Source organism: Chiloscyllium plagiosum, chromosome 19, assembly GCF_004010195.1.
Source record: "Chiloscyllium plagiosum isolate BGI_BamShark_2017 chromosome 19, ASM401019v2, whole genome shotgun sequence".
NCBI classification, from domain to species: Eukaryota; Metazoa; Chordata; class Chondrichthyes; order Orectolobiformes; family Hemiscylliidae; genus Chiloscyllium; species Chiloscyllium plagiosum.
This window is the reverse complement of record NC_057728.1, coordinates 29,750,402-29,772,173: the sequence shown is the minus strand read 5'-3', so window position 1 is coordinate 29,772,173 and position 21,772 is coordinate 29,750,402. Positions and strand designations below refer to the sequence as shown.

At 38.8% G+C, this 21,772-nt stretch overlaps 1 protein-coding gene across 1 annotated transcript in view; it reads right to left on the bottom strand.

The window, feature by feature from the left end:
• lrp6 (low density lipoprotein receptor-related protein 6) overlaps nucleotides 1–21,772 on the bottom strand; it is a 182,276-nt gene that overhangs the window by 59,154 nt on the left and 101,350 nt on the right. The window contains exon 4 of the mRNA XM_043709456.1: nucleotides 7,660–7,856. Coding sequence (XP_043565391.1) covers nucleotides 7,660–7,856 — 197 coding nt within the window. The remainder of the gene's footprint in view (nucleotides 1–7,659; nucleotides 7,857–21,772) is intronic.

Below are 21,772 nucleotides of genomic sequence, written 5' to 3'. Positions count from 1 at the left end.
AGAAGACCTGTGGAGTGACGGAGATCTGCGATGGTGCAGGAGGGGTGGATAGTGGAGGGTCAGGGATTTGTATTGATGGGGTAGGGTGTGAGCTCTGTACAATGATTGTACCCCACCCACCCCAAGAGACTAGGCTATATTAGACCTCTAATGATGCAATGAAATAGGATTTATGGATCTCTTAGTGAAGGCACCACTAGATAGCAGCGATCAAAACAGGAATGAATTTTACATTCAGGTTGAGGAAAAGAAGAGTGGGTCTGAGACTATTTTTTTTTAAAATTAAGTAAGTGGAGTTCTGATGGTTTGAAAACAGAGCTCACTGAAGTAAGTTAAATTATATTAAAGAATTGGTCAACAGAGATGTAGTGCCAGAGTCATAGAGCCATACAACCTGGAAACCCTTTCGCTCCAACTTGTCCATGCCGAACAAGTTTCCCAAACTAAACTAGCCCCATTTGCCTGCATTTGGCCTATTTCCCTCTAAACCTTTCCAATTCATGTACTTGTCCAAAAAAGTCTCTTTCAAATCTTTCTCCTCTCACTTAAAATTATGCCCTTCAGTTTTAAACTGCCCTACCTGAGGGAAAATGCCTTTGTTATTTACCTTACCTATGCCCCTCATGATTTTATAAACCTCTATAACACAGGTCACCTCTCAACTTCCTACACTCCAATGAAAAATTTCCAAACCTATCCTTGTAACTCAAATCCTCCAGTCCCAGTAACATCTTAGTAAATCTTTTCTTCATCCTGTTCAATGTAATAATATCCTTCCTATACCAAACTGATCACAACTGTACACAGTACTCCATCAGTAGCCTGACCAACATCTGGTACATCCGCAACATGATGACCCAACTCCTAAACTCAATGGTCTGAACAATGAAGGCAAGAGCGCCAAATGCTTTCTTTGTCACCCTACCTGTGACTCAACTGTCAATCTTCAGGTGGCTCAGGAAATTCAGCATGTCCATAAGGACCCTCACCAACTTTTACAGATGCACCACAGAAAGCATAATGTCTGGGTACATAACAGTCTAGTACGGCAACTGCTCTGCCCAGAACTGTAAGAAACATATAGAAAGTTGTGACCATCACAAAGCCAACTCCCATCCATGGTCTCCATTTACAGAGTTCATTGCCGCGGAAAGGCTGCCACCAAAGACCCATTCCATCCTGGCAATGCTCTCCTATAACCTCTTGCGTCAGGCAGAAAATACAGAAGCTTAAACACATGCACCAGCAGATTCAAGAACAGCTTCTTCCCTGCCATGATTAGATTGATGAACCGTCTTTCTAACTTCAAATAACATTGATCGTGTTAACGTTGTTCTTGCCTCGCACAAGTCCTGTGCAGGGTAACCTGTGTGGCTCACTCTGTCCAAACATTTTTTTTTAACCTTATGATCTGCAGGTCCTTGCTTACTCTAATCTGTCTGCACTGCTTGCAAATAAAGCTTTTCATTGTACTTAGTTCATTGATTTGATTTATTGTCACATGTACCTATGTACCAGAATCCCTAGGTCTCTGTTCAAATAAATATAGAATAAATACATTCTGAAACAGAAGTTCAAGGGACTGACCTGCCACCCATGGTTTACTAGAAAATTAAAGATAGCATCATATTAAAAGAAAAAGCATATATTTGTGCAAAGACAGCAGAACGTTGTAAGATTGGGGTGCATATAAAATAAAGAATGACCAAGAAATAAAGAGGGAAAAATAACAGTATAAGAGAAAGTTAGACAGAATATAAAGTGAACATTGGTCCTATATAGAAAGTGACACTTGAAACTTGTAACGAAAAATAAGGAAATGGCAGATATATTGAAAAGGTATTTTGCGGTACTCATCACCTCACTGGATACATCAAATACATAAACATCCCAGAAGCAGGGATATTTGAGGAAATGGAAGGGATGGAGGAACTCAAAAACAAAATCACAATTGTTGGAATGTGATCTGAACTAAATGATTGGAGACATGGTCCCTGACAAGTTATTAAAAGAAGTGACTAGTGAAACATTTGGTAGATTTTTTAAATTTCCAAAAATTCCTTCATTTGGAGATGGTCCTGCTACACGGTATGTGGTGAATGCAACTCATTTATTCAAAAATGGAGACAGATAGCAGGAAACTCTAGGTTCCTTAACATCTGTAATAGGGAAAGTGTTAGAAGTTAATATTTAAGAAGTTACAGCAGGACATTTAGATAACTTCAAGACCATGAGACAGCCACATTTGCATCATCGGTAGACTGGGTCATTAAGGTGGCATTCAGCATGCTTGCCTTCATTGCTGAGACCTTTGAATATTGGAGTTGGGATGTCATGTTGAGGTTCTACAAGACGTTTGAGAGGCCTCCTCTGGAGTACTGTGTCTTGTTCTGGTCCCCTGTTATAGAAAGGGTTGTATTAAACTGGAGAGGGTTCAGAAAGATTTACCAGGATGTTGCTTGGAACGGAGGGTTTGTGATACACAAATAGACTGGAAAGCTGGGATGTTTTTTCATTGGAGCGTAGGAGGCTGAGAGGGGACTTTATTGAGGTTTATAAAATCATGAGGGACATAGATAAGATGATTCACAAGTGTCTTTTCCCCAGGGTGGGGGAGTTCAAAACTAGGACCCACATCTTTAAGGTGAGAGGAGACAGATTTAAAAAGGACATGAGAGGCAACTTTTTGTTTACACAGAGCGGCTCGTGTGGGGAATGAACTGTCAGAGGAAGTGGTGGAATGCAGGTAGTTACAATGTTTCAAATACATTTGGATAAGCTTATGAATAGGAAAGATTTGGATGGATATGGATCAAGTGCAGGAACAAGTGGGACTAGTTTAGCTTGGGAACGTGATCGGACCAAAGGTTCAATTTCCATGCTATGTGACTCTATGACTAAATGGAAGTGAGATCATATTGGACTCATCTCAGACATCTTTGAGGATTTAATTAATGCTGTGGATAAAGGCAAACCAGTAAAAATAGCGTACTTAGCTATCCAAAAGTCACTGGATAAGACGCCACATGGAAAATAAAGCTCATGGTGAAGTGGGCAGCATATTGTATGGAGAGAAGGCTGGCTAGTTAATAGGAAGCAGAAAGTCGGCATTAAAACAAACAGTCTTTCAGGTTGGCAAGATGTAGTGAATAGCATCCATAGGGATTGATAGTGAGACCGTGACTGTATTCAATTGATATAAATGCCTCAGATGAAGGGATAGAAGGATTGATTGATTGATAAATTTGTTGACAGCATAAAGATAGGTAGGAAAGTAAGTTGTGAAGAGGACATATGCAAGGTTACAAAAAGATACAAGAAAACGAAGTTATTGGATAAAAATTTGATAATTATAGTATAATGTGGGAAAACAAGTATTTGCCCATTTTGCCAGGAAAAAGTAGTGTGTATTATATACTAAGTGTTTGCAGATCTTGGAGATGCAGAGATTTCTGGGTGCCCTCTTGCGTGAGTCACAGAAGGTCAGTATGCAGGCAGAGGAAGTAATTAGAAAAGCTAACAGAATGACATCATTTAGCATTGAATACAAAAGTAAGGAGGTTATGCCTCAGTGAAACTGGGAATTGGTGAGACCGCCAAGTGTTGCTCACCTTATTTAAGGTAGGATATAAACGCATCAAAAACAGTTCAGAGAGGGTTTACGGGAATAATATTTGGAATGGGGGAAGAGGTTGACTTAAGAAGTGTTATGGAATAGTTTTATATTTGGTGGAGTCCAGGTGAATCAGAAGTGACCAAATCAAACATGTAATATTCTGTGGGGTTTTTAAGAGTGTAAATATAGAGAGAATATTTCCTCTTAGGAAGCAACCTAGAACTAGGGATCATTGGTTAAAAATCAGGATTCATTTAAAACAGAGACTGGCAATATTTCTTGTTCAGGCAATAAATGCCTTTGGAACACATTCATGAAAAAGTATTGGTTGCAGAGCCCTTGATTGGCTTTAAACCAGCAAAAGACAATTGTCAAGCAAGAGATTGAAAGGCTTATCAGGGTTGGTGGGAATACAGAGGTTATAATTAGATTAGCTACAATTTCTTGAATAGTGGAGCAGGTTCAAGGAACTTAATAGCCTACCTGTGCTCCTAATTCATATGTTTGTACAACTAGTTGAGTACTGGGCTCTCAACTGCTAATTATGCTGATGCTGCAAAGATAGTTAAGAAAGCAAGTCGTAAAGAAAACTTAAGGGATCTACAAAGATACATACAGAGACTATGCTTGCAGGCAATGTGCTAGATGGAGCTTAATGAGTAAACATGAAACATTGGATGCAACAACAGAGATCGGCATATTGTTTAAATAGAAAAAGATCATAGAATTCTGTGGTACAGAGGGATCTGGGTGTCCAGGTACATGAATCACAATAAGATAGTACACAAGCACAGCAACTTTAGAAAGGCAAATTAAACATTTTATTCCTTTCTGTGTATTGGAGCTTAAGAACATTTTGCCGCAATTACACAGGGGTAAGACCACAGAGTTATATGCATAGATTTTGTCTTCATACTTAAGGTATATAATTACATTGGACGCAGTATGGAGAAGTTTCATTTGACTGACTGATGGGATGAAAGGGTCTCCTTGTGATTTGGCCTATGAACACGAATTTAGAAGAATGAGAGGTGATCTTATTGAAACAAGGGATTGAGGGGATCTGATGGGATGGACACTGGGAAGATATGCAGGGGAGAATAGAAGACAGAAATAAAGAGAATTTCTTTCTCTCATAAGTTTGTTAACCTGTGGAATTCTCTACCCAGAGAGCAAGGGAGGCTGGGTAAGTGAATATTTTTAAGGCTCAGTTAAACAGATTCTTGATTAGCAAGGGATTCCGACTGTTTAAGGGCCGACAGGAAAGTAGAATTAAGATCACAATCAAATTAGTCAAGGCCTCCTCAAATACCAGAGCAACCTACAGGAGCTGAATAGCTTATGTCTGTTCCCAATTCACATGTTTCTATGCATGTTGATATACCAAAGAGACTTTTTCCTTTATTCATTCTCAGGATGATGGAGTCACTGGCTAGGTAAGCATTTATTGCCCATCTCTAATTGTCCAGAGGGCAGTTAAGAGTCAACCACACTTTTGTGGTTCTGCAGTCACATGTAGGTCAGACCAGGTAAGGATGACAGTTTCCTTCCCTAAAGCACATTAGTGAACCAGATGGATTTTTCAGGTAATCGGCAATGGATTCACAGTCATCGTTAGGTTCTTAATTCCAAATATTAATTGAATTTAAATTCCACCATTTGCTATGGTAGGATTTGAACTTCGATCCCCAGAAGGTTATCTGCATCACTGGATTGACAGTCCAGCGATAATACCACTAGGCCATTGCCTCCTCCTAATGATCAGAATTATAATTACGATGGTATGATTTATAAAATAAAATTCAAAACAACTGGTTTTGAGGCCCTCTATATAGTTCTTGCATCACCATGTGGAAACACTAGAGTGTCTTCTTTTATATATAAAAATGCTATTTGTGAAAAATGATTATTTTAAATTGTTTTGAAGCAGTAATTTAATTCAATTAGTTTGAATAGGAAGAGTGACGTGGTGGTAATGTAATTGACTAGTAATCCAGAGGCCCAGTCAAATCACCTAATGGCAGCTGGTGAAATTTACAATCAGGTCATTATATCTGCAACTGAATACTGGTCTTAATCAACATGACCATGAAGTTATAATTAATTGTCATTAAAACCCATCTAAATTCACTTCTGTCCTTCAAAGAAGGAAAGCTGACATCCTTGCAGAGTCTGGCCTACATATTTAATTCCAGATCTACAGTAATGTGACTGACTCTTAACTGTCCCTGAAATGACCTAACAAGCCACTCAGTTAAAGAACAATTAGGAATAAGCAAAAAATGCCCACTTGTCATAAAAAATACCTTCCACATCCATAAAAAATTAAAACAGGAAGCTGTGAGTCGTACTCAGTTCCGACAAATTAACTTCTTATCCCAAGCAGCATATAGATTATAATGCTAGGATAATACTCTTTCCTCCTCCTGTTCAGGTACTAGGTCTTTTTCTGATATTGAAATCATAAGGCTGTTTAGTTAACAGTTAATCTTAGGTTTATAATTATGACAACATTGTTGAAAATCAATATACAGTAGTTCATTGAAAGGATCTCAGATGATATAACTACTATTCCTGAAATGGAAACAGTTATAAGTAAAGATTGGTCTTGCACGCAATCCAAGCACATAATAGGTAAAAGCAGGGTAGACCATCTGGCTCTTGAAGGATGCTCCACCACTCAAGATCACAGCTATTCTGACTGGGGCCTCAAACCTGCATTTCTGCCCAAACCCCATAATCTAACTCCCTTGTAGACTAAAACCTGTCGAATCAAATAGTTAAGCAAGTTTAATTCCTAAATTGTAAAATATTGAGAAGGCCACAACATGGATTTTTGACACAAAACCATAAAGAAACATATTTTAATACTGAGCTCAAATATGTGTTTCTATTCTTTCTAAACATTTGTACATGCTATTAACTATTCCCACTACAGGGAATGATAATGACTTTAAGGTTGAGCAATGACATAGCGGGTTGCCGGTTCAACAAAGCTACCGACCACGTCCTGGTAAAAATATTAGGTCATTTATGTCTCAGTCCTCAGGGGATGGACAGGGCATGAACCGGACAGGTTTTCCAAGGAAGGACTCCAGTGTCCAGCAGCACTGGATGGCAATATTCCAAGGGATCACTTAACCTTGAATTCTGTACTTTGAGATTGTTTCCAGGATAATTACCAGTGCGTTTTTACAATTACTAATCATCACTAATCTAAAAGGCAGTACTTAAAGCTTTCAAAAATTGACCCTTTACACATCATGGAACAAACTGAATGAAGAAAGGCTCTTTTTGTGTCTCACATCTGATTTTAATTAAAATGGTTGGATTTTCAAATTATCAACATAATAGGAGGGATAATTAAAGGGCAGCTTGTGTTGAAAATAAACATTTTAACTTTTTTAAAATTTAATTTCAAGAATAACATGATAATCAAGCTCTCTTTATATACAAAGCACAAACATTATAATGGGTATGTAGTCAGCGATTTCTTTTCTCAAATTGTTCTACTCTCTATAATATAAATGGCTATTGCAACACATATGCACTACAGGAGGCAGCAACAAACACTTTTAATGTTACTTCCATTACAAACGGTAGCTACACTTCAAAAAGGATTCACTGGCTGTAATGTGCTTTAGAACATTTAAGGTCATAAAAGGTGCTATTTCTTTGCCAATGAAGCTCCTTCAAATTATCCACAAGTCCCCAAGAAATGTCAATGCTCCACAAGTTGTATGAAAAATTAAAATTATGCTAAATAATGATGTATACAATAAGCTTATGCACATCTATCAGTATTGCAAAGCTCAGTATAGAACATATCCCAAAATATATCTGTACTTGCTCTCAGGCTCTAAAGTTTATTTGTTGTGTAATCAAAGCTTGGATCAGTTACAAAGTTCAATGTATTGGCTTGGTAACATTGTGGATTGGAAAACAGTTGTCAATATCAAGCTGGTGGACAGAAACATTCAGCATTAGACAATGTGTTTCATATGTTCAGATATACTGGCGGACAGAGAATTACATAATCTTACCATTAGGTTGTCTTTGCTGGTTAAATACATGAATGTCCATTGGAGAGAAAATATTGCTGTGCACCTCCCGGCGATACTCTCCAGTATATTTGTTGCATGCGTGAATGGAATGAGTGTTCCAATCCGTCCAATATAAAGTGTCTCCGAACAACGTTAAAGCGAATGGATGTGGAAGTGAGCCTTCAACCACTACTTGCCTGACAAAACAAAATGCAGTATACAGAAAATTACAATTCCTCCCAGTTTTAGATTAAAATATATGAAGTAAAATGCATCCCCCAACAAAAGCTGATTAAAAGCATAATTTGCATAGCAGCTGTTAGAAGCTTTGCACTGCAATTAAATGTCTAGCAACTTCAAAGAATAAGACAAAAATACGTAAAAACAGCTTCTGTAGTCACAAAATTAAAAGCTTCTCACAGCCATGAGTCCTCATACATGGTAGCGTGTGATCGTAATTCCTAAGCTTCAGCCCAGATATGACTGTTATGAGCCTAATGGAATGAGGTTTAAAGGAGATTTAAATAATAATTAATTACTGGAGATACTGGAAATTTAAATTAATAACAAAGTGCTGAAGAAACTCAACAGATATGACAGCACATAGAGTGAGAAACAGTTAATGTTTCAAGTCCAATATGACTTTTTTGGAAAAAGAAGAGGACTGAAAAATTATGGCTTTTATGTTGTTGACAAAGACAGATGGGGAGCAAGTTAAACAAATGGCAAGTATGCCCAGAGTAAAAAGGCAAATGGAGGGCTCATGGTGGTAGGGAAGAAATAGGGATACAGGATAGATGTAAATGGCAAGTGTGATCAATAGAAGACAAGTTAGGTAATTAATGCAAAACAAGACTCCAGAAAGTAGGGGTGGGTATGAAAATGGAAGACAGTGTTCATGCATTGAAGTTGCTGAACTCAAATGTTGATTCCTGTAGACTATAAAATGCTCAAGTGGAAAATGAGGTGCGGTTCCTCCAATTTGCTTGGGTTTTGGTGGAACACTGCAGCAGGCCAAGGACAGAAACATGGTGTATTGAAATGACAGGCAACGGATGATGTAGGAGTGAACCGGTGTTGCAGAGGGAACATTCCTTGCAGATTGCTGACAAGGGAGTGGAGATGATGACGAATTTGATTGTGGCATCTGCAGAACATGATCCTTTCTTTGTAGTGGGAAGTGAGGGCATGGTAGACACTATAATTGTTCTTGGAGGGAGGGAAAGCAGCAAGGTCAATGGGTCAGACAAGACTGAGGTCACTGTCAACCACTATCAATTCCTGATGAAAGGCTTTTGCCCGAAATGTTGATTTTCTTCCTCCTCGGATGCTGCCTGACCTGCTGTGCTTTTCCAGCACCACTCTAATCTAGACACTGGTTTCCGGCATCTGCAGTCCTCACTTTTGCCTCACTGTCAACCATGATGGGGGCAAACCTTGAGGAAAAAGGAAGGCGTGTTGGAAGCATCCCAGTGGAAGGTGGATTTAAGAGGATTGAGACAAGTAAGTGGGCAAGAATGCAGCAGATGGACTATCAGGTGTAAAAATATGGCGTTATCAATTTTGGTAATAAAAACAGAAATTCCAAATGTTTCTTAAATGGAGGGAAAAAGAGAAGTGCTGAGTTATGAAACATACCTAGGATCACTAAAAGCAAATGTACAGGTGCAACAAGCAAGTTAGGAAGGTAAATAATATATGTTGGCCTTTATTACTAGAAGATTTCAATACAGGATTGTGTAATTGTACAGAGTCTTAGTAAACCATGTCTGGAGTACAGTTTTTGTCTCCTTATCCAAGGAGTAGAGGGAGTGCAATGATGATTCACCAAATGGATTCCTATGTGGCAGGGTTGTTTTGAGATTTCTAGATATTAAAGGTAAATGGGGATAATGGAAACCAGAGGATATAGCTTTTTTTTAAGCTGCGTTGTGTCTAGAGCTTCCCTGAAATTTGAAATACTTACCTTCTTAGCACAAATACTGGAACTTGCACCAAAGATATTCAACATAACAGGTAAAGTTATTCAATGCTGCATTTGTACAGTGATTGTAGAATAAGGGTGATATGGGACCCTGGACACTTAAGTGCACCCATGTATAGTTTTTATAGTATTTTGAAATTATATAACATCTCTCCTTCTATTGCAACGTAACTTCTCCAATCTTTGATTAAAACATTACATATGAAAATGTCAATAAAATTGACCTCATCAACTTGCAATTTGTTTACATTCATAAACCTTTTTTCTGCTTTTCCTTCTCTTTGAAAACAGTGACAGCATCACCCTCTACCACACTGATATAGTTTTCAGTGATGGATTGACACACCATGCTGATGTTGTTGATGACCTCTCCTGGTTGACCAGTGTTGCTTTCCTCTAGTTATTCTTTCAGTGTTGTCTGCAGAGACACAGCAAGAGCAACATAATCCATGCCTTAAGAATTAATAAATTGCAGGATATGATCTCCAAGGCCGTTCCTTCCTTCAAGTCTATTGAGACTGCACTCTAAGAGTGAAAACAAATTCATCCTCAAACCTATTTCTTTTGTCTGTACTTTTTCATACTGTGTAGTTCCCTTGAAGCACACTTTCCTCAAGTGCATTTATGCATGGATATGGGATGAGTGAGTGAACTTGTGAATAAGCATCCTATTTGTTTAAACTCACAAAGGCTTGCAGCTGGTTACTCAAAATAGTCCATATACTAGAGGGTTAAAAAACACACATAATAGGGGAAAGGACCAGGAATTTCAGAAAAATTATTGAACTCGATAGGAGTCCTAAAGGCAACAAGGTCCCTAAATGGAAATGAGATGCTGTTCTCCTAGAATGCACTGAGCTTCACTGTACCAAACCTGAGACAGAGATAGTGACCAGGGAACACAATGGTGTGTTGAGGTAGCAGGGAACTGGAAGATCAGGGTCACTTTTTGCAGGCAGAATGTTGCTATCACCCTTCAACAAAGCTCAGTGCAAGCTGGAAGAACAGCAATTGTAACAGTCCAAGTCTGTTGGTCTCATCTCTGATTTGATTCAGCTTCAGTGGTGTTACATCCACCAGGTGACGTATCATTGAACCTTGATCTTTTATTTGATTTCTTGCGTGGCAATAAGTGGGAAAGGGCATTTACTGGCACCATTTTTTCAGGCCTGTATTATGGAATGAAATGAAAATTTTATGCGGCAAGAGGGTTGGAGTATGGAAAAAAGTGGCTTGTTTCAATTGCATAGAACCTTGGCAAGATTGCATCTGAAAAACTGCATGCAGTTTGATTCCCTTATCGAGGAACGATATATTTGCCACTAAGGGAATGTAATGGTAGTTCACTAGACTAACCCCGGAGATTAATACCATGAGGAGAAACTCGAGTGACTAGGCCCATATTGTTGAAGTCAGAAGTCATACAACACCAAATCATAGCCCAAAGGGTTCATTTGAAATCACAAGCCTTTTGTGCACTGCTCCTTCGTCTGGAGCAGTGTCTTAACCAGACAAAAGAACAGTACTCCGAAAGCTTATGATTTCAAATAAACCTGTTGGACTATAATCTGTGTCATGTGACTTCTGACTTTGTCCACCCCAGCATCTCCACATCATATTGTTGAAGCTCAGTGATTAAATATATTCAATATAGAGATCAATAGATTTCTAAAACCCATGACATCAAAGAATATTGGGATTAATTGGGGGAATGGTGTTTTGAGTGATAGGCAGCAATGATCCCATTCCCCAGAATATAGTCTCATGTGGTTGAATGGTCTACTCCTGTTCCCATATTTCTAACAACTTTTCACCTGTGTTCTTGAATTTAGACTTGTTGGCTCTAATTATCAGGTCCTCTTGCCTCAATTTCCGAGATTCATAAGAGTGGATTTAATAGTTTGCCTGTGGTTGGAGATGTGTTGAATTTCTCAACAATATTATCTGGCTATTTAACGATCATCCTCACACTTTCCAGCAATTGACAAGATCCAACTCTTTCTCTCCCTTCCAAAGGATAAAGGTACCCTTTCCTCTTCATTAGTGCCTTTTTGAAAACTACTTAATGTCAATCTGCACTTTTATTTGAACTTCTCAATGCCTCCACAATGGCAGCCTTTCAATTCATCCTGGGCTGAAGCAGTATGTTCGAAGGGACAGGCCAATTAGCCCATAGCTTGCCCCACCATTCAATGATACCATGGCTTATCACCTACTTAAATACCCTGCAAGAAGTCTGTAAAATTAAAATAGGTCACCATTTATTCTTTAAAACTTAACCTTCACACTTTATGTTCCCATTTCATTTTGTGCCGTCAGCAAATGTGGAATGATTACAACTGGTCCCTGCATCCAAATAATTCATGTAGTTTGAACAGCTGTGGTTCAGCATTGATCCTTCCTGGACCCCACTAGTAATATCTTTCCATTCCAAGAATGATCAGTTAATTTTTAATCTCTGCTATCTGTCTGTTAAGCAAGTCTCAATCCATACACCAACCCCAGTTCCTTGAACTTTGATTTTATTTACTAGTTGCTTCATTGTTGCAATGGCACCCATTACATTTTCACACAGTTAGATTTGATTGAGAAAAATCAATCCAATCATTTACTTATTTTATAATATTTGGATTCTGTACAAAGACTGTCATTCTTATGTCTCACTATTCCCAAAAACAAGAAATAATCAAACTTTTAGATACAAACATTTCAAGTTAGTAATAAAATGGTTCTTTCTCGCATCTCATCATTTCAAGTGAAATTATCCACGTTGTGACTTTGGTACACTCACTGTAGTGCAGTAGTGAGTGATGTGGTACTCTGGATATACGTATCATTGTTATAGGGTATACAAAAAGGAGAACATGAGGAGTACAGATGCTGGAGATCAGAGTCGAAGAGTGTGGTGCTGGAAAAACAGCCGGTTAGGCAGCATCCGAGGAGCAGGAGAATTGACTTATCAGGAATCCTGATGAAGGGCATATGCCTGAAACATATGCATGACAATAGTGTTCCTAAATAACTTTGGAATAACAATGTAGTCGGGTCTAAGTAGGTTTACACTGAATTGCGCAGAGCTGATGTGGTGTCATAATTTTTCATTTATAGTAAAGGTAAGGTCACCATAGTCCTACCAGAAAGGAAAGAGCTGCCACTTCATTGGAGAAAGAGATGACCGATAGTGGTATAACCTGAGGGTCACCAAGCCTTAGGCAAGTAGAGAGGTTGAGAAGGAGAAACTTTCATGATGACCTCAGCTATTGCAGGAACTGAACCCACACCACTGACATAATTCTGCATCATTAACGAGCCATCCAGCTAACTGAACTAAACGATTCCCAAACACAATACCATACTTTAATTTTTCTAGAAAATGAAACTGTGGGGAAAAACAACAAGTGAAGTCCAGAGATGTCCAACAGCTTGGAATTGTAAATTGCCTCATGGACTCCTTGAGGCAATTCTAAGTAATTAGGCTACAGCTACAGGTAAACAGTTACAAACTGTCAGCATATAACACTAATCAAAATTCCTTGAGTACTGTTCTTTTGTCTGGTTAAGACACTGCTCCAGACGAAGGAGCAGTTGCACAAAAGGCTTGTGATTTCAAATGAACCCTTTGGGCTATGATTTGGTGTTGTGTGACTTCTGACTTCACTTGAGTTTCTTCTCATGGTATTAATCTCCGGGGTTAGTCTAGTGAACTACCATTACATTCCCTTAGTGGCAAATATATCGTTCCTTGATAAGGGAATCAAACTGCATGCAGTCCTTCAGATGCAATCTTGCCAAGGTTCTATGCAATTGAAACAAGCCACTTTTTTCCATACTCCAACCCTCTTGCCGCAAAAATTTTCATTTCATTCCATAATACAGGCCAGAAAAAAATGGTGCCAGTAAATGCCCTTTCCCACTTATTCCCATGCAAGGAATCAAATAAAAGATCAAGGTTCAATGATACGTCACCTGGTGGAAACACTGGGTTCCAAGGAAGGAATGTAGTTAGTATTACATTGGCATGTGTCTGTTGAGATGTCTTCTGTTGTCTCAAGTGGCCAGTTTAGGGCTGTTAACCTTTTGGGAAAGTTCAGCGATGTGCTGTGTGACATCTCAACAGACACATGCCAATGTAATATTAACTAGATGGCAAAAAAATTATTCATGCAAAATACTTTTGAAAGATTTATGTATTGAGTTAGAAGGACATAACTGCTGAAAGTGAGTGTCACCAGGATTAGTACTGGTAAAAAGAGAAAAAAGAAACTTTTTTTAAAAAAAGTTGAGAACTGACAAAGTTTGTTGCATATCTTTTCTGCTAATCAGGTTAGGTAGCATCAGACCCTAGTCCATGAACAAGCATGTTATTATGCTTTTAATACTTAGAAAAAAAAGTTAAGAATTAAACTTGTTTATCCCCATTGTTTTGGGCATCATGTCTAGAATGTAAATCCTAACATTTCACATCAGCACACAGAAAGAATGAAACTAGTGCTGTCACTTCAAATTATTTTACAACTTTTGGGTGACGCTCTGTACCATGTAAGCCACTGCTTTAACATAATAAACCATTATCTCTTTCCTAAGTGACTTTAATAGCCGCTCACAAAATAGTCTCAACAGAAATTCCAGTTGCCTTTGAAAGCACTACTTTAAAATGAGGTACAACCCATCCAATTACACAGGAAAACAGGATTAAAACCCTCTACTTTTCCAGTAATGCACTTAACATATAATTGTCCACCTGGTCTCATTTACCATAGCTAGTGAAATCATGATCTTGTTTTAAAAACAATTGTGCCACCTTGAAATTTAAAATAATCCTCAAATATTCATTGTAATAGCCAAATACAGTATATTAAAACAGTTTTAGGTGGTAATTATCTGCAGAGTATAAAAATACTTTTGCTTTCTCTTTCAAAAAAAAGTCACCATGAAAATGCAGAAGAGCAAGAGACAGAGACAGGTCACCAGAGCACTTAAAGCACCCATCCAACTCAGCAGTGTTTGACATGAAAATAAAAGATCATGTCTGCTGGTAATTTGCCACATAAGGTATACAATTATGGATAACTGTTATACAATTTCAGCAATATAACCCTCACCTTTGCCTAAATCCCAAAACAAAAGGATGGCCTGGTAAAACAGTTTCGTAGTATATTCATAAGTGATAGGACAAGATTTTACTACATTGCTATGAACAACAGTGGATTATTCAATTGAGCTGATTTATTAGTCAAGTGAATTAGGGCACATTTAAATATAATTACAAATGATGCACAGAAGACAGATAAAAATTAACATTATTACTCACTTAAAAAAGCTATTTATAGTTTGGACTAAACCAAGGGAACTTGAAAATAACCAATATTCCGATGAACATTTTGACAAGGGAAAGCTAAAAACCAATAAAACATAAGTTGCATGCAACAGTTGTATCCACTTGCACTACATACAAATCAACAAATTGGTATCTGATTATGGTAAAAGCATATGTACTTTTTTTTAATGACTCACTGGGATAGCATTGTAGAAATCAAGCCCTGCTAGTCAGCACAAAAGTTAAAAGATTTTGTAGAAGCACACAAAGCCTCTTATTTATCCAACTTTCAGACCAGAATGCTTAGACCAAATTTCTATACTGAACAAGAATTACTACTTATTCTAAGTAATTAGGCTACAGCTACAGGTAAACAGTTACAAACTGTCAGCATATAACACTAATCAAAATTCTAATCCCCCAGAAACACCCCTTACAAATACTGATAGGGTAAATAGGTTATGTATAGAAGGAAAAGTCATTTTTGCTTCCAGATACTGTTGTTGAAATCACCCTTACGATTTTATGCTGCCAGCCATCACATTACTAGAATTGTTTTTCTTTGTTTACTTCTGCTGATTGGAGAGAGACATATAAAGTGACTAGTTTACTTATAAAAAGTTTTTTGTTTAGCAGTTAAAAGTCATAGCGTACAAGTGTTACAGGTAAAATAAACCAGTTTTCTTCAGGTTTACAACGAGTTTGACTGCAGAGAACAAAGAGACCACACTGAGCTGGGGAAGAACTAAACACCTCTCTTCATCCTCTCTTATCTTGTTCCCAGCTCCAAGCGACTCAGTTCCCTGAGAACCAAAGTTGCTGGCAGGCAAAAAAAAAGTTTGTCATTGATGACTAGCTATTAATCATTAGACCAATCAGCTTCTTGTTGCCAGTAAAGGCTGCATCAGTATTCCCACGTTCCAAATCATCTGCAACTCTGCAATTACTGCTTTTTCAAGCAGTTGTTCTCATGATGCCTGGCATGGGTGGCAAGTTGCATAAGTTTCAAAACTGCAGCTACTCTTTCAAACACAGGTTTTAAAACAGCTTTGTTCTCATTTTAGTCCACAGTTTTTAAAAAACAAAAATATGCCTTTTAGGTAGTGGAAAGCCTTTGGGAAGTCAGGAGCAGAGCTACTCATGGCAGCATTTCAAGCTTCTGATCTGATCTTGAAGCCAACAGTTCTAGTCCAATATGACTAGTCCAGTTCAGTTTCTGATCAACAATAACCCCCCCCTCCCAGGATGTTGTTAGTGGACGATTCATTGCTGGGAATACAACTCAACATCAAGGAGTGGAAGTTAGATTCTATCTTGTTAAGGATGTTCATTGCCTAGCACTGCTATTTATCACCTGTCAGCCTGAGAGCACCCAGATCTTGATGCGTTTGAACATGACTGCTTTGGTATCTGAGGATTCATGAATCGTGCTGAATATTGGTGCAATCATCAGTGGACATTCCCACTTCTGACCTTATAATGGAGGGGAGGTCATTGATGAAACAGCTGAACATGGTTGAACCTAGAACACTACCGTGAAGCACTCGAGGAGAGGTATTTTGGAGATCAGATGGCTGACTTCGAAATAACCACATCCATCTTCTACTGAGCTGAGCATGACTTCAGCTAATGGAGAGTTTTGCCCTCAATTCCAGTTTTGCTCCAGCTCCTTACTTTGTCAAATGTAGCCTAAGGTCAAGTTACTCTCACTTCACCTCTGGAATTCTGCTCATTAAGTATGGCTGCAATGAGGTTAGAAGTTGAATGGCCCTATTCCACCACATTGCAGTGGAGACTGGATTTGATATCTGCAATTCTACACAGTGAGGAAGGGAAGGCAGGCCAAACCAGTTTATCAATCTCACTCTGAACAAGGAGCTATATGTGTTCTGCATCAAAACAAAGTGCTGACGGTAATACCAAATGCCATTGTAGTTTTCCATACACAACATGATAAAAAGACTAGATTCTGAAAGTACATCAAGCTTTTTTTTATGCTTCACTTCAAGAAGTTATTTTTCACAAAACTCATTGCGCTGAAATTTAATTGATTGGATTGAGTTGCACCACCCAGGCTGATTATGCCTTCTTATGGTGTTTTTCTACAATTGTTCAAGGAATGCTGGTGAAATGCCCAAAAACATATCTAATGTCAGGAAGGGTCTCACAGCAGTTTCCTGCCATCCGAGTCACCTCAGCTCAAATCCCTTGCATTATTAAAGCTTGGTCTTGCCCTGGTATAAAATTATTTGAATCCTCTTTGCATCCAAACAACAAACATTTCTCTTCAGCAGCAATCGCAGCAGGCTGGTGGTCAGAAGTTAGCAATCTGCTTTACAAGGGGAGAGCGGACAGATTGGGCTTGTATGCATGGGAATTTAGAAGGAGGATCAATGATCTTACTGAAACATAAAATCCCAAGTAGATTTGACAGAGTGGATGGTGAAAGGATGTTTCCGCATGTGGAGAGATGAGAGATATGGGGAAGAGTTTAAAAATAAGGGGTCTCCCATTTAAGGCAGAGATGAAGAGGATTTTTGTCTCTCACAAACAATTGTGAATCTTTGAAACACATCCTCAGAGCAGTGACAGTGGAGGCGTTGCGAATGTTTATGGCAGAGATAGATGTAGAAGTTGAAATCAACTAGGATTTGAGCTGAAGTGACTGCAGATGCTGGAGATCAGAGTTAAGAGTGTGGTGCTGGAAAAGCACAGGTCAGGGAGCCTCCGAAGAACGGGAGAACCCTTTCATCAGGAAGTTGAGTTGAGGCCACAATCAGATTCGGTGTGATCTTCTTGAACAGCTGAGTAGGCTAGAGGGGTCACATGGCCTATTCTTGCTCCTAACTGACATGCTTGCATTCATGTTTGTATGCAATACAAAAGCAAGGAACTTATGAACTTTCTTGGACTAGTTAGCCACAGCTAGAATGGTGTCCAATTTCAGGGACCACACTTTAGCAAGCACATGAAGGCTAGAAAAGTGGATTACAAAATGGTTCCTGAGGTGTGGAGCTTCAGCCAAAGGGATGGATTGAAGAAACTGGGATTGTTCTTCCTCATGAAGATCAAGAGGAAATTTGGTAGAACTGTTCTTTGTGAGGGGTCCAGACAGAGTAAATAAAAAGAAAATGTTCTTGATGGCAGAATGATTGAGAACGGGAAGGAAGAGATTTACTGTGATTTGAACTGAAATGGCAGGGACAAATTCAATTACAGCTCTCAAAAGAAAATTAGATAAACATCTTAGGGGACAAAATTCACAGGACTACGACCAAAAGGCAGCAGAGTGAGACCAGCTAAGTTGCTCCTGCTGACCGATCGCACACTCTGACAGTCCGAACGGACCACTTCTGGCCTGTAACCATTCACTCACTCTGCTGGATTTGTTAACATCTATCCTGCATTATGTCTCCACCCTGTAAAACCATTCTTGACATTTAGCCTGCTCTCATTCATGATTTAATGGAGTTGTGTGTCTTCTAAAGATACACAACCTATACATTTTTTCTCAACAGTTATAATTTCTAAAACCTTGTAAATCCTTTGCCCATCACCAGTGTTTCTATACCTTTGATCTTCTTATAGATTTGAGGCCAGAATTGTGCAGTTACCAAGCTTTTATAACAGTTGAACATAATTTACTTTTGAATTCTATACATCTAGAAACAAATCCCAGTGCTTAGTACTTTCAATAGCTTTGCTGATCTACAACATTTTGTGATTTGTTCACCTGCATGCATCAAGCTCTTGGTTCTCATTTCACTCAGTTCTTTCTTTATTCATTTATTAACAGTATAGATCAGCCGTGTTTCCATCTTTCTCATGAAAGTTAATCACCTCACAATTCCATCAAATTTTAATTCCCACCTGTCATTTGTCCTTTTTGAAAAGGTTTTTAAATAATTTAGCTTAGTACAATTTGGTTATGCAGGCATAATTAAAAAGTCTCAAATAAAGCCCTTCAATCTTCAAGTGCTTCAGGTTTCCAAATATCTAAGTAAAGGAAACTGTGATGGAATGAAGCATGAGCTGGCTATGATAAATTGGGGAAGGCTTCTAAGAGAGACGATGTTGGATAGGCAATGGCAGAGTGTGCCTGGCTGATTTGCAACAATTGTTCATTCCTGTCTGGAATAAAACTAAAAATGGAAAACATGCCCGACCATGGCTACAAAGGGTAACTGGGGATTAGATGCAAGGAAGGGGGCAAACAAATTGGCTAAGTAAAGCAGCAGACTTGAGGACAGGCAGTAGTTTAGATTTCAGGGGATGATGAAGGGATTGATTAAAAAAGGGAAAAAGAGTGTATGAGAGTATAAAAAAAACATGCAAAATGGTGTAGGAAAATTGTTGGGATTAAAGGCCAATAAATTCCCAGGGCTTGATAATCTAATCCCTGAGTAGTTAAGGAAATGGCCCTAGAAATGGCAGATGCATTGGTGATTTTTTTTCTCCCAAGATTCTATAGCCTCTGGACTGGAGTATAGCTAACGTATCACCACTACTTAAAAACAGGAGAGAGAGAGAAAGCAGGGAATTATAGACTGGTTAGACTGACATCAGTAGTAGGCAAAATGCCAGAGATCATTATAAAAGATTTAATAATACAGCCCTTGGAAACAGTGATAGGATCAGACAGAATCAGCATGGATGTATTATGGGTACCTCATGCTGGACAAGTCTATTGGAATTTTGAGAGTAAGTATATAACTAGTACATTTGATAAGGGAGACCCAGGAGATGTGGTTAGTTGAACTTCCAAATGGCTTTTGGTAAGGTCCCACAGAAAATATTAGATGGTAAGATTGAAGCATGTGGGACTAGGAGGTAGTTTACTGATTTGGATAGAGAACTGGTCAGCAGACAGGAAACAGAGACGTGGAATAAAAGGAGCCCCTGCACACCCTCCAAAACAAAAATTGGCAGTCTGTGACTAGTGGGATAACGCAGGGTTCAGTGCTTGAAGTCCAACTATTCCAAGTAACTATTAGTGATTCAGCTCAAGAGAACTAAATGTAATATCTCCAAATTTGCAGATGATGACACAAAGCTTGGTGGGAGGTGAACGGACAGGAGGATGCAGAGCTGCTTCAGTGCAATTTGGACAAGTTGAGTGAGTGGATAAATACACAGCAAACAAAATATAATGTGAATAAATTTGAGGTTATCCACTTTACTAGTAAAAACAAAAAAGCAAATTATCTGAAGGCCAACAAACTGGGAGAGGGGGAGGGGCAATGAGATCTGGGTGTCCTCGCACATTAGTCACTGAGAGTAAGCAAGCAGTGAAGAAAGCAAATGGTATGTTGGCCTTTACAGAAAGAGGATGTGAGTACAGATGGAGGGATATCTTGCGGGAATTGTACAGGGCCTTGAATACCATATCTGGAACACTGTGCGCAGTTTTGGTCTCCTTGACTGAGGAAGCATGTTCTGAATATGGAGGGAGTGAAACAAAGCTTTACCAGAATGACTCTGGTGATGGATGGCAGCTCTGATGTATGAAGATGGATTGGATGCGTTAGGACAATATTCACTGAAGTATTGAAGGATAAGGGGTGGGGAATCTCATGGGAACCTAAAAGGTTCTAACAGGAGTACGGAGGGAAGGATGTTCCTGATGACCAGAGATCCAGAACCAGGAGTCACAGTCTAAGGACAGGGGGTAGGCAATTTAGGACCAAGATGAGGAGAAATTTCTTCACGCAGAGTGGCATGTTTAGAATTTTTTGCTACAGAAATTAGCTGAGGCTGAAACAGTGAATGTTTTCAAGGATGAGCTAGATATCGTTTGGGTAAAAGTAATCAAAGGATATGGGGAGAAAGCAGGAATAGGGTACTGCGTTGGATGATCAGCCATGATCACATTAAATGTTAGAGCAGGCTTAAAGGGTCAAATAGCCTATTCCTGCTCCTATTTTCCATGTTTCTATACCTGACAGAAATATACCATCAGGCAAGGCTAGGGCATGAAGTAAATGAATAACATCAAAATTATTATATATAAAATCAAGTGAAGCAATATGTTTATGTAGCAACTAAAGACTATTTTACTAACAAAACACACAAAAGTCAACTTTTCTGGAGGGTCAGCAATGCCTCCAAATAAACTAAAATAAAATGAGGAAAGGCAAGAGACCTTGTTTATTTTGTGAAACATTATAGATTCACTCACGTTTATATTCAGTTTCTAAGCAATAACGCACGGACTGATTCTGGCTGTGCAGATTTTTGATGGATATTCTGCAGTGACGTTTGACAAAATAATTCTGAACAAAGTGAAAAAATTCAGTCAGACATATTCCCAAGATAACACAAAGCTTGGCTTATTAACACAGATGCTTCCTCAGGGAAAGGGTAGCAAATCTGCTTGTATCAACCCACATCCTGACTTATTAATAAGGGTTATCGCTTCAGGGAACAAACCAAAATATAATTGATAAGCTGCCTCAGCTAAACCACATCATCTGCCTCATGTAGTGGTCACAGGAGAGAAGTGTGAATTTGACTGGCATGGCCCTGCCATGTCAGAGGATGAATACATTTCAGTAAAATATTCAAGAAACTGGGCACCAGGGTACACACTGGTTTATGTTAATGTTAATCACTTTGGCTTACACTATAAATAAAGCTGGAAAACTCTCCCATGTGACACAGTGGGAAAGCTACAATACAGGGAAGCAGAATGGTCATTCATGGGGGGTGGGCAGGAGCAGAGACAGAGTGCATGTGGGCACGAGGTGAGAATATGTGGAGAGAGGTGAAGCAAAGAACAGGTGAGAATGAGAGAGAGCGCGAGAGAGAGAGAG